The sequence below is a fragment of the Xiphophorus hellerii genome, chromosome 10, assembly GCF_003331165.1.
Source record: "Xiphophorus hellerii strain 12219 chromosome 10, Xiphophorus_hellerii-4.1, whole genome shotgun sequence".
NCBI classification, from domain to species: Eukaryota; Metazoa; Chordata; class Actinopteri; order Cyprinodontiformes; family Poeciliidae; genus Xiphophorus; species Xiphophorus hellerii.
This window is the reverse complement of record NC_045681.1, coordinates 2,264,146-2,277,237: the sequence shown is the minus strand read 5'-3', so window position 1 is coordinate 2,277,237 and position 13,092 is coordinate 2,264,146. Positions and strand designations below refer to the sequence as shown.

Genomic DNA, 13,092 nt, shown 5'->3' with positions numbered 1-13,092 from the left:
CCGTCACCGCTGTCTATAAGCAAATGGTGAACGTCACATGTGGCATCAGAAGTCGATGCAGTGCAGGCGTTAGTGACTCACCTCAAATACTCATCCTGCTCAAAGCTCTTGCAAAATATTTCAGATTTTCACTGCAAAAACACAAAATCTTAACAAGTATATTTTATCTAGTTTCAAGTGCAAATATCTTTGTACACTTTGGAGAAGAAAGATTTTATTTGAAGGGGAACGCAAAAGACTGACATGACATAGCAACTGTGATGAACATGAGGACGTTTTCATAATGTTGTCCTGAAGTGTCATTCATTAAATAATGACTTTTAATTTAAAGTTGCTTTAAAAGTTGCATTAAAGTGCATTGAAAGTGTCAACTTTGCATTATTTGTCAAATAATTATGCTTCTGAAGCAAAGTTGCATTTAGTCTTCTGCACACCCCTTCAAATAAAGTGTTACAGAAAAAACTAACTTACAGGTAACTTTTCAACAAGTTATAGCAAAAGTTCCACTGGCAGATTATTTCACTTACAAAATAAGGAAAATCTGCCAGTGGAACCAGCACTTTAGATCAATATTTATAAATTGACTGAAAACCAGCTCCTATATCCTGTTGAAAAGTTACTTCTTTGTGTTGTTTTATCTCTAGTGTATTAAGGTATCTGCATTAGAAACTAGACCCAACATACTTGGTTGTTTTTGCAGTGTTCCTGCTTCTTCTTTAGGTTTGATTTTAATTTTAAATTTTAATTTCCCTCCTTTGTCGATTTTTCCTGTGTTGTCATCGATTTGTGTGTTCAAAGCACAGCTCAAGCAGAGACACAGGCGGCAGAGCTCCCGCAATATTTTCTTTGTTGATAATCCAAGCGTTTGGCGGGATGATAGCAGAAAAAAAAAAAGCCAGCCCGCCTTTAAGGGATTCCAGGCCCGTTTTACAATGTGACTCTTTTATTATTACAAGTGTCATTTAGCGTCAGCGCTGAGTTATTTCTCAATCCAGCACTCTTCCAACATCTAATGGGCAATTATCTGTGGGGGAGAGAATAAATGGGTGTCCCGTTTCACAAAGTCTGCCCCCCCCCCTCCGCCGCCTTTATGTATGTGGATGAGCAACGCTGTGTGGAAACGTGGCAGACCCGTGCTAACCGCTCGACTTGTTTAGATTCTCTCCATGGAATCCCACACCCATTGTAAGCCAGCAATAACCACAAAAGCAAATATATGCATGGGAGTGCATGCATCTGCGCGTCGGTGAGTGTGTGAAGTCTAGAGCAAAGATGTGCAACTGAAGTGTGCAAATGTGAATAGGTGGCTATAGCGCAAACTGTGAGACATGATGTAAGTATCTACTGACAGAGGAGGCCCGCGCCGCACGCCGGCCACCCCTGCAGGTAGACCCGAATAAACAGATAACCTACCTCCCACGTGCAACACACACACTCACCACAGACACTTACACAAGAAGAACTGTAGACCTACCACTACACACCCAGACACCCCCCTCAAACTGCCCACATGCACATAGCTAGAGACCCGCAGTCACATATGCAGGCGTGCACACACACACCCCCGCCCACCCCCACACGCACACACACACACACACACAGACTGACTCCGAACCAGAGACCAACCACCAACATCAACACCCACAGGCTCAGGCTCAGTGACATCATGGCTTGGATGACAGCACGTCTTCCAGGCCCATTAGCCTGATTGTAGGTGGCTCCGCTCTGCCGCAGTGATTTATGGGTAAATATCCAGAGTCTCCGCTGTGTTGATTTATGAGCCGTGTTTTGGTCCCGAGACCACGAGACTTGGGAGGGGAATCCTATTCAAATAATGAAATTGTAAAAGTGGAGACGTGGAGGCAGAAGGGGGAGAACCAACCCGGTCTCTCTATTATCACTCCGCTCTGCTGATGTTGTGTGTGAAACGCAGCACAGGCTGCGTTGCTTTTAGAGGAATACACTAAAAGCTTCAGTACATATCAAGGCAGGAGTCTCACACTTGCGGCCCCACAGATAGTGTGTGTGTTTCCGCGATTGTGTACCTGCATGTGTACCTGCTAACTAGCTTCCCTGTAATTTTGTAATTTTCCTTCCAGTAGAAATACTTTTTTAATTTGGTCTGCTGTTAATGAAGTCATAAGTCTGTGTAGCTGGCTGTCTGATGCCTTTGTTCCTTGTAATTAGCTTTTCTTTCCCTCTTTTTATGTTTATTGCCTTAGAAATGTGGGAGTTATTTAAATTATTTGTCTCTTAAACCACAGTGAAGCTTAAAACTACAGCGCCTTGCTGAAGTGTTTATCACCATTCATTTTTTCATTTTTTTGTCTTATACTTCAGTGTATTTTATTGAAATTTCCTGCAATTCACCAGCACAGCCTAAATCTCAGTTGAGAAGTGGATTCATGTTTTTTTCCAAATAAAAGTCTGAAAAGTGTGGTGTGCTTTTTTCCATTCACACCCTTAAATAAAGTCTTAAATAAAATTTCCTCCTGACATCATCCAATTGAAGTTAAGTTTATTTGTATGGCAGATTTCAGCAACAAGGCAGTTCAAAGTGCTTTACACTATAAAAACATAATACAGAAACAAATTACAACACACATAATAAACAGCAAAATCAAGCAAATATACACCAAATACATTGATCAGTGTTCCACTTATTATGAATCAAAGACAATTCAATTCAAAAGTATTTCATTAATATCAAAGGAATATTAATTGTTGTTGTAACTTATATTAATTCAGACTCTTTAAAAAGTTATTGTAGATATTTTGATATTTTTAGCCCTGATTTAAAGGAACTCAGTGTTTCAGCTGTTTTCCAGTTTTCTTTGGTACTTTTTTTAAAACTGGCCAAACTGTGGCCACCTATCCATCCATCATTCATATTATTGTTAAAATCATATCTGATGATTGATAAAACAAATCTGAAAAGTTTTATTATAACTCTTTCAATGTTCCTTTGACATCTGAGTTTTATTTGTTTTTTATTTATTTTTATTTTGGTATGTGCAACACTTTGGCGCTGTATTTAATTTTTTATTTTCAGTTTTTCATTGGTTTTAACATATTTGGTATTTATACTGCTAGTCCCACATGTACTATTGTCACTGTATATTAGCATATTTACACTGCAAAAACACAAAATCCTACCTTGTCATTTGGGTCTAGTTTCTAGTGCAAATATATTAATAAACTTGAAATAAGACACAATAATTTAAAAGTAACTTTCAGCATGACATACAGGCTTGTTTTAAGTAAATAATTCCTTAATATTGATGAAAGAGTTCTAGCTCCAGTCGCAGATAAATTAACTTATAATGTGGGAAAATGTTTTGCTATAAATGAAATAATCTGCCAATAGTACTTTTTCATTAATATTAAGGAATTATTTACTTAAAATAAGTCTCTGTCTTGCCGAAATGTTACTTTTAGGTTGCATTATGTCAAGTATGAAAAGGTATTTGCACTCGGAACTAAACCAAAATTACTTTACAAGATGATGTGTTTTTGTAGTGTAGGCAAAATAATTCTTTCCAATGTCCTAAACACCTGGATTAATGTAACATTTTTTTAAAATTTCCTTTATTTAAGCAGGTAAACCCCGTTAAGATCTAGATCTCATTTTCAAGAGGGACCTGGGCAGAAGTCTGCAATACACAGCAACCTGGTTACAAAATAAAACTAATTAATACATATGCACAAGTGTAAAACAATAGAAAACAATTTAAAAGCAGTGACACTGTTTAATAGAATCTCTGCCTGTTTTTAAGAACCGCTCAAAATAAATCCAGTGAGATCAGTTCTGACATCTTGAGTTCAGACTGGAGCTGATTCCAGGCTGTAGGAGCTTCACACCGAATGCTGGCTTCCCCTTCTCAGTTCGAACACGTGGAACATGCAAAAGAAAAATGTTATTAGAGCGTAAAGAATGGGAAGTAACAGTAAGGGAGAGCTAAAGTATGCTGGAGCCAAGCCGAGAAGAGATTTATAAATCAGGATCATCAGCTGATTGTTTCTCCGTACGCTTAAAGGAGGCCATTCAGCTTTTGCATACAACTCAATGATGTGTCAGACGTCTGCTACCAGTTACAAACCTTAAAGCTCAATGATACACAGGATTCAATGATTGAAGGCATTTGGTCGAAGCATTCATATATAAAACTTCTCCATGATCCAGGAGTGGCAGGAATGTCGCTGCTACCAACATATGAAGCATCAATTTATTAAACTTTTTTTTTTCATGTGAGATTATGATACTGGAGTAAAAGCTGCATTTTTATGAATCTTTTTTATGAATGTTTTAAAAATGTATTCACTCGTGGCCGTAAACGTGGATGCTGCTGTACAGAAACAGTCACGTTTCCTCGTGCGTAACTGTTGACCTTACCTAACATGTTCCATATCTTTTTAATTACTTATTTTTTCCCCTTTATACAAAAATAAGCATGACTTAGGCTAAATAAATAATGAATATTTGACAGGCGTGACATGCTAAGGATAAGATTTGCCCATTTATGGTTTGCAGCCACTTCCAAGGTCTCTGATGAAAAGGGCTTGCCTCCAGGATATCACAGGCCAAAAGGTCCCAGAAAAGGTCAACTTCATCTGGAAAAGCAGTTCATGGTGTAAAGAGCAGCGTGGGCCGTTTGCTGCTACAGAAATGTTTGTCCTCTGGCACTTTAAGTCTTCTTCCATCATCTTTTTAACCAGTCACTTGATGATGACACACATCCAGGACGTAGCAGCAGCGTCGTGTGCCATATGAGGTGAGGTATTTTCAAAACGCCAAGAAAAAAAATGACTGTACTTTACTGTGCTTCACATTTATCCAAGTTAATCTAAGAGCTGCTAACAGTTAGCCATGCTAATTATGACTTAGCATTGGTTTGCCACATTTCAACTTTTAGTATAAAATAGTCTTTCTTTGTAAAAAGAAACAACCGGAAAAATAGAGCAACCATGTAGCGCTCTGGTTAGCCTTCCTGCTGTCTGCAGCCTGATCAAACCGCCATGTCAGATAAAATTGTTTCTTCTTAAATAGGTTTGTACATCTATCCACTCTTCTGCTAATGCGCTAATGGCTGATCTAATTTTTTTGTTTAGCACTTTAGCGTTTTTACTAACTTTGAAAATCTTTAGCGCACTTAGCTTAACGTAAATTAATTTTTCTGGATGCGCTAATCTATTATCAGTTTACGACCTGTTGCGTCAGCAGCTTTTCTGCTGCGCATGTAGCCTTCAGAGCGCAGGCAAGAATACATTATAACCATTTAAACTATTTACAATCAGGTTAATGAAATAATTTACAACTTGCAGTCAGTGCAGATCACATCTCCCGCATGCAGCTTTACGGCATCTCCAGTTGTTAGAGGCTTTATTTTTAGCACATCGTCTCTGTACTGTTCAGTCCGCTACATTTTTCAGTTCTGAAGTCTTGGGCTGCGTTCACACTGCAGCCTGAAGTGACCCAATTCTGATTTTTTTTGCCTTAATGGGACCTGTATCTGATCTTTTCATGATAGTCTGAACAACACAGGTCGGATTCTTTTCGAATGCAACACAGGCCACTTGGATAACCGATACACATCCGATTCAAATGTCACCAAACGTCCAGGTCGCTTTCTTCCAAACGAAACGTCATTGATACTCGACAGATGTCAGTTTTCTGCATCCTGAAACGCACAAGCGGGAAGAAAAACAGCAACCATGGCGGACGATAATGAGGATTAAGTTGTTAATATGCTGCTCTGGTTGGACAACAACTTTAAATGTGTAAGCTATGCTAACCGTTAGCATCCATGTTTACACTGAGAACGCTGACGTTATTGCGCCTTCTACTGCGCATGCGGGACACTGTCAGGTCGTTTCCCCGTTCACCCTGAAGATCAGATACAGGTCGCATTTATTTGGAAATCTGAACAACAACGGCAAAAAAATCTGATTTGACAAAAAATCTGAATTGGGTCACTTTAGGCTGCAGCGTGAACGCAGCCTCGGTTTCTCACCTGCCTTGATGGAATCAGCTACATTTTATTTTCCCTCTGTGACCAAATTAGTAAGAAAAGGTTTTATTTATCTTTTGCACGCTAAATATAAATTCCGCATGTTTGTTTTTGAAAAAAGGGGAAATAATTTAAAGACTGTATATTAGTGAAAATAAAGACTTTAGACGAGTTTGGACAAAATGAACTTTAAAGATTGCAAGAGTATTTGGCTTCTTTGAAACAAACTAAAACTGTTTAAATTACTGAAAATCCCCACAGACTGTTGCTGCTGTAGAGGAATGAAGCAATTCTAAAACCTAAGTGAAAATTTCCCTTCCACTGTTCCTCCTTCAGAGTTGGGTAGTAACTAGCTACATTTTCTCAGTTACATTTACTACACTAACTGAGTATTTTCACTGCACTGTACTTTTTAATTTTATTTGAGTAATTTTATTATGAAGTATCTCTACTCTTGAGTAAAATTTCTGGATTTTCTACCCACTGAATGAAAAGCAAACATGTTTTAACCAAAAATTCACCAGACTCAGACGCACACCTGCTGCTTTTGTTCCATCCATTTTCCAACAGCCTTGTCCCTCATGGGGTCAGGAGGTGCTGCTGCCTCTCCAGCTACGTTCCGGGCGAGAGGCGGGGTCACCTGGACAGGTCGCCAGTCTGTCGCAGGGCAACACAGAGACACACAGGACAAACAAGCATGCACTCACTCACAGCTAGGGAGAATTTAGAGAGTCCAATTAACCTGACAGTCATGTTTTTGGACTGTGGGAGGAAGCCAGAGTACCCGGAGAGAACCCACGCATGCACAGGGAGAACATGCAAACTCCGTGCAGAAAGACCCCGGGCCGGGAATCGAACCCAGGACCTTCTTGCTGCAAGGCAACAGTGCTACCAACTGCATCACTGTGCAGCCCCTGTTTTTGTCCATCTTTCATAAATTTTTTATTTACAGAAACTGAATTGGAAAAAATTTATTTTGCCTGACTTTATTTATTTCTTTGTCACTTTTATGAATTATTGTCATTTTGGTCCTTGAAATACCAGAATTTCCACTTAAGTTAATATTTTGGCCCATCTGATGATGTCATTTTTAAATATTAATTGATTGATATTTTAATCAGTTACTCAGTACGTGAGTAGACTTTTTACTAAATACATTTTTTGCGTAATATCTTGGGCAGCTACTTTTTACTTTTCCTTGAGTACATTTTTGGCTCCTCTGTCCTCCATGTCTAAAATCTGTTTCTTCCTGTCTGTATCTTTCTCTCCTGGTTTCTGTCCATAATGAGCATTTCCTCCTCACCCCCGCCACCTATTCTCTCGCTTCCTCCCCTCCTCCTCTCTTCCTTCTCTCCTCTTTCTTCCCCTCCACTCGGTGAGCTGAATTGGAGAAGCTTATCGCCTAGCAACCACAATTAAAGTACAACAAGTCAGTGGCAGTTGCAGCCACCAACCAAGCTTTCGCAAAACCTCCGTATAACTGGCAGCTTTGGACAGAAAGCAGGGAAACAGGGCAGGGAGGAATGGGGTTGAAGTTGAACAGGTGAGCAGCAGTTGGAGTTGTGACTGAAGCGACGCGCTGAGGACTTTAGGGGAGGCGTTAGATTTAACAGGTATGTCTGTTGGATGGCTGATGAATCCTGAAAATGCCGTGTTGTGTGCTTTGGAGTCCTGTGCGGGTTTAACCCTGTGTGTGTGTTTTTTTTTTTGTTTCGTTTTGTTTTGTGTGGAACAACCTCACGCTGAGGAGGATTAATGCTTTTCGAAGCTTCACCCAGAAAAACGGCTTCTAGTTTACCAATCAGTGTGATTTCACAGCTGCAGAGGAATGCCAAGTTTGTGGTGGAGCGCACTGTAAAGCCACCTGCCTCCATCATGCACAGAGTGAAACTGTAATCTAATGGATTCACTGGGGGCCAGCCTAAAAGATTCATTGCCTGTGCATTATTAACCCCTCGGTCATGTGGCTGTGTACTTATTTCTTTTTTCTGTAAAACAAACATTTTATACTCCAGAAAGTTCAGATTTACTGTACGAATGACAGATGTTTCTGAAAAAGACTGTGAATAATAGTTGATACACTTTTTGCTATGATTAAAACAGATGATGTTGCATTCAGAAACTGCAGACATCACCTTTTGCTCCATGGCCTGTCACAATAATCAGTAACTCAATTAATTGCATGATAAACTAAAATAATCTCAGTTATTTCCATTGGTATGATTTATCATTTATCTCTTTTTTTTCTCTCTTTCTTCCAAAAACTGGATGATAAAAGTTTTTAGTTTGATGTTTTGGTCTCAACCAGCTCTTATTTTGAAGGACAATTTTGTTTACAAAGACTTCAAAATTGATTTTATTTGTTATGTTTATTTATTTTGGAAATATAAAATGTCTTCCAGTTCCAGTGTTAAATGTTCATTAGACTTAAAGGTTACTTATCTTTCAGAAATTGCTCTAGCATTGTTATTTTGCTATTACCGTTATATCACTTAAAATGGTCTCAAAACAACATTATCGTTTATCGCAATAACTTCAGGGACAATTTATTGTCCAGCAAAATTTGTCACTGTGACAGGCCTATGCAGGACTTTATAAATGTGTTACATCCTATTTCTTTTTTTACTTATTCCTGTTTGGGCCGATCAACTGTTATAGGCTCCGATGAAGCCAGAATAAGTCTAAGCGTTCATTCAGTTCGTTCCGTAGAAAGTCCGAACAAATCGCCAGTCCAAGTTCATTTGAAGTGAACTCTGGTGCGGTTCAAATGTATATGTGAACGCCAAGTGGACCGCAGACGCTCCAAAAGCAGGAAGTGGACTACAGCGCACGGCATTCTGGGTAAACACAACCAAAACAAATGCTTTAGCCTAGCGCTAGCGGGAGAAATGGCGCGAGAAATTATTTTTTTGCAAAGGCAAAAATAATTGCTAAAATAATTTTAGTTTACATTTTGTGAAGAAGAAAGTTGTGCTCAGTGTCTTCAGAGGTTTTTGTGTAATTTTCTTGGTGCAGCCAATCAAAGGATTCGGTTGGTTTGTGAAAGTGAACCGCTTTATTGCTGAAAACAATGTTGATAATTGAGTCACAATTGTCATTATTGTCTGTAACAACATACTCGTGTCCTGAATTATTAACCTGTAAGATGTACAGCAGGAAAGACCCGACTTTTAGGAAGGAGTGAAACCTTTTTGGTGCAGGCGTGTCCAGCTCCAGTCCTCTAGCCAGTGATGTTCCACCTGAAACTAAAGATTGAATTACCTCCTCATGCAGTCAAGTTTTATAGAGTTCCAGTATTTACCTAAATATTTGATTCTGGTGAGTTGAAGCAGAGACTTTTCCTTTAGTGACAAACATCAAATGACAGCAAAAGGCATTAAAACTGGACATCTTATTTAGGGATATCCTCCATTTCTTTCTCCTTACAGATAATGTCTAATTAGTAACTACATTAAATTGGACTGTTCATATTTCATACCATATTAAGAACTTAAAATAATAACTTTGGCAATATGTTGGTAGTAAAACCTGTCTGTGTTCAGATATTTTTATTGTTGCTAAGGGCGAAGGTGTTTTTTTATTTTTACTTTTCTAATCAATGTTGAAAATTAAAAAAGCTACAAATACCAATTTAACTGAGAAATGTTTCACATTGACACAAAGATGTATTTGTTCATAATTGCACTTCCAACAGTGTAATCCTAAAGTATTGCTAAAATTTTGATCCTGATCATTAACTCTGCCTAATAGAGCTTCCTAAAATAGTCCTTCCCCCCCGCAGACTTCTCTGTCAAATGAAGCCGGGCCGCCCGCCGTCCTCGCTCTGAGGAGCGTGGTAATACCTGAGGAGGCGGTGGGGGAGCTGCTGGGGTAAAAGGTTACCATATCCTCCCCCCGCCAGGAGCCTGAAGCCATATGAAGAGACTGTATATGTGCTTAGAAGTCAGGTGCTGGTTAAAATGTCAACTCATCGCTCACATAAAAGCTGCGCTTAAAACGCCGGAGTAGCATCTTTCTGTTCAAAATGTCACAGAGTGACTGACATGAAAGTGCCGACCGTCGTCTCTGATGCCCAGTTTGAACGAAGCATTTCTGGCTGTTTGAAGTCTCTGAAGTTTCTACCAATTATTGCAATAAAACCAAAAAGAAAACAGAAAGAAAATGTGTTCTTCCATGAAGAAAGGTATCCCCACAGCATGACCTCACTTTCTCCGTGTCCTCTACATGGTTTGTATCAAACTACAGATGGACTTTCTTTCATTAAGGCCAGATTTGGTTGGTGCATGACTGCTAGATTTTCCCATCTTAGCTAAATGTTTCTGCAGCTCCTAAAGCTAATTGGTTATTGGATTTTATTTAATCAGAGTAGCAGAATCTGAACCTGAAACGACTTTAAGGTTTTAATTTGTAAAAAGTTTTGTTGGTCTGTCACATAAAGCACAGCCCAGAAAACACCCAGCTGTTTTATTGGCAATACCTTAATGTTTTTTGGTGTCTGGAAAATGAACATTCTGAATGTTAAATCACAATGACATTGCTTCGTTACCTAGCAACCCCAGCCCGTTACCTAGCAACGCAAGCAAATCTCCAGCATGTCTATTCAGCTGGTTTTATGCGCTGCTGGAAAAGACAAAAGTGTTTTGTTGTTGACTTACCATCCAGAAACCACTTGTTGCTTTATTTTTGGTTGCGCAGGAGGCTCCACTTCTGTTTTTCAAAGGTGTACAATTGTATAATTCTTCGTCTGACTGCAGCCATTTTCACGTGTTAGTGTAAACGTTGAGTTGTATTATACGTCTACAAAGGTTATACTTGAGATGAAAGATTCCAGCTCATCTGCACCATTGGGTTTTACTGTTAGCGTTAGCTTATGGTTGGGAATGATTGACAGAACTGGCTTTTTCTTCTCACAACAGGCTTCAGTTGAAATGTCCAAATCCCAAGCTGAGTCCCAAGATGCTGCTGACGATGCACCATAGCAGGGTTCGGCGTTGACGCGTGTTGGTCCCAGATGATGAAGATGCATGTACATGTGTGCATACACTCTGCTGTGTCACCGCTGAGCATCTCAGGAAGATGTGGACGGCGTCAGCAGCTCCGTTTGTGTACTGCCACCTTTCTGTTTGGGTGTATTTTCGGTTGGCTGGTGCCCTAAAGGTTGCTCTCCCTCTGGAGGGAAGAATCTGAATGTCCCCTGTTGAGCAGCGCCTGCAGGAACGATCAGTTTCAAACTGATACTTTCTGAACTCGGAGGACTTTACCTTCAGGAAAAAAGGCTTTTAAAAATACCCCTCACTCACCCTCCCTTCTAAACACAAACATACAGCCGCACATTTCCCACTTCGCATGCAGATAGTCAGCAGGTAGTTATCTGAACCTCCTGAACCGTCAAAGCTGGGATCCCTTAAAAGCCTCCAGTGGCGTTTGAGAGTTTTCTGTAAGTCCCTGATGATGGAAAACAAGGATCCATTCCTTGGTTATTCTAATGAACGATCTTCTTCTCTTTCTTTTTAGAGTTTGGGCTCCGCAGACCGAAAAGAAAACCAGCAAAAGCGGTAAGTCTCTTTAGATTAACCGCCTCTTCATCAGTCCATCCAAGCAGAGATTCATAATGAACCGTTATTTGTCTGAATGTAGAGTTCGGTAGTAACTAGTTATATTTACTCAGTTACATTTACTTGAAAAACATTTTTCCCCTTTGGAATATTTTTACCATGCTGTACTTTTTACTTTTGATTGGGTAATTTTATTATAAAGTATCTCTATTTTTACATGAGTAAAATTTCTGGATTTTCTCCCCACTGAATGAAAAACAAACCTAAACTTTACCAGACTCAGACACACAGTTTCTGTTAAAGTTTCATCAGTTTCATATTGAAAGAAACTGATTTGGAAAAATTTGGTTTTGCCTGATTTTGTTATTTTGTTGTTGCTTATATGCATAATTTTCATTTTGGTCCAATTTTTAAATATCAAATGATTGATAATTTCATCAGTTACTCAGAACTTGAGTCGACTTTTTACCAAATACTTTCTTACTCTTGAGTAATTTCTTGGACAGCTACTTTTTACTTTTACTTGAGTAAAACCTTTGACTGCTCTACCCACCTCTGCATACATGTAAGAAAATCCAGTTATTAGAAATAACTAGTCATTATAAATACACCTTATTGGTTTGCTGCAGCTGTTTTCCGTCTGTTTTCTAAATGTTGTAAATTAAAGTCGGTATTGAGCTCAGTGCTTTCATTCTGCTCTGTTCCTTTAAGCTGCTCACTTGAAACTTTGACCTTATTCCTCTGTGTGCAAATGTAATCAAATTTCCATGTTTGTTTGAAACACAAGTTGGATTATGAGCCATAATCCAGTCTACAGCAGTAATTCCTCTCCGGCATTCTGGTTTTCACAACGTTCCACTATGTGGACTGAAAAAAGCCACAAAAATAAATAAAAATCTTTCTGCTGTTGAAAATGATGTTTGAACTCATGAATTATACAAATCTGCTAATTCTGAACTGAAAACATATCTGCATGCAGCTAAACACTTAATGAACATTAACAGGTCGACTTTTAGATTTACGTTTGTTTAAATGCAACATCTTTGCAAGCAATGCATGACTGTGTATGTATTTCTTTTCAGTTTTAGAATTATTCTGGAAAGAAATAATACCAAATCTGACAGTATTACCAGATATGGATCCAAGTGAACGAGATCAATAAATTGTAATTTCACCAAAAAGTAATTTTATTTAAGTGAAATTTTAAAACCTCACATATTACATTCATTTCACACAGAGAGAGATATTTTAAACTTTCACTTATGTTTATTTTGATGATTATGATTTACAGCTGATTAAAAAACAAACAAATTCAGTTTCTTTTGGAATATTAAAAAGTTTGTCCATGACTTAAAACATGCACTCAGATAATCCTCACAAGGCTTTGGTTATCCCTGTTACAACCGACCACAGTTTTTTCTTCCACTCAACTTTCCATCAACATGTTTGGGTATAGATCTCTGACGGCTTGTTTAACAAGAACCTTCTTTGGCTTTTCATCTTTCTGGAGAATGCAACTTCAGAAATGC

At 38.7% G+C, this 13,092-nt stretch overlaps 1 protein-coding gene across 3 annotated transcripts in view; it reads left to right on the top strand.

Moving 5' to 3' along the window:
• ankfn1b (ankyrin repeat and fibronectin type III domain containing 1b) overlaps nt 1-13,092 on the top strand; it is a 189,134-nt gene that overhangs the window by 100,146 nt on the left and 75,896 nt on the right. For 2 of the 3 annotated variants that reach the window (XM_032575207.1, XM_032575206.1), the window contains one exon: nt 11,523-11,563. In XM_032575207.1, the coding sequence (XP_032431098.1) occupies nt 11,523-11,563 (41 nt within the window). Of the gene's footprint in view, nt 1-6,952; nt 7,622-11,522; nt 11,564-13,092 lie in introns of those variants that run through there. The other variant, XM_032575208.1, reaches the window with a different exon arrangement.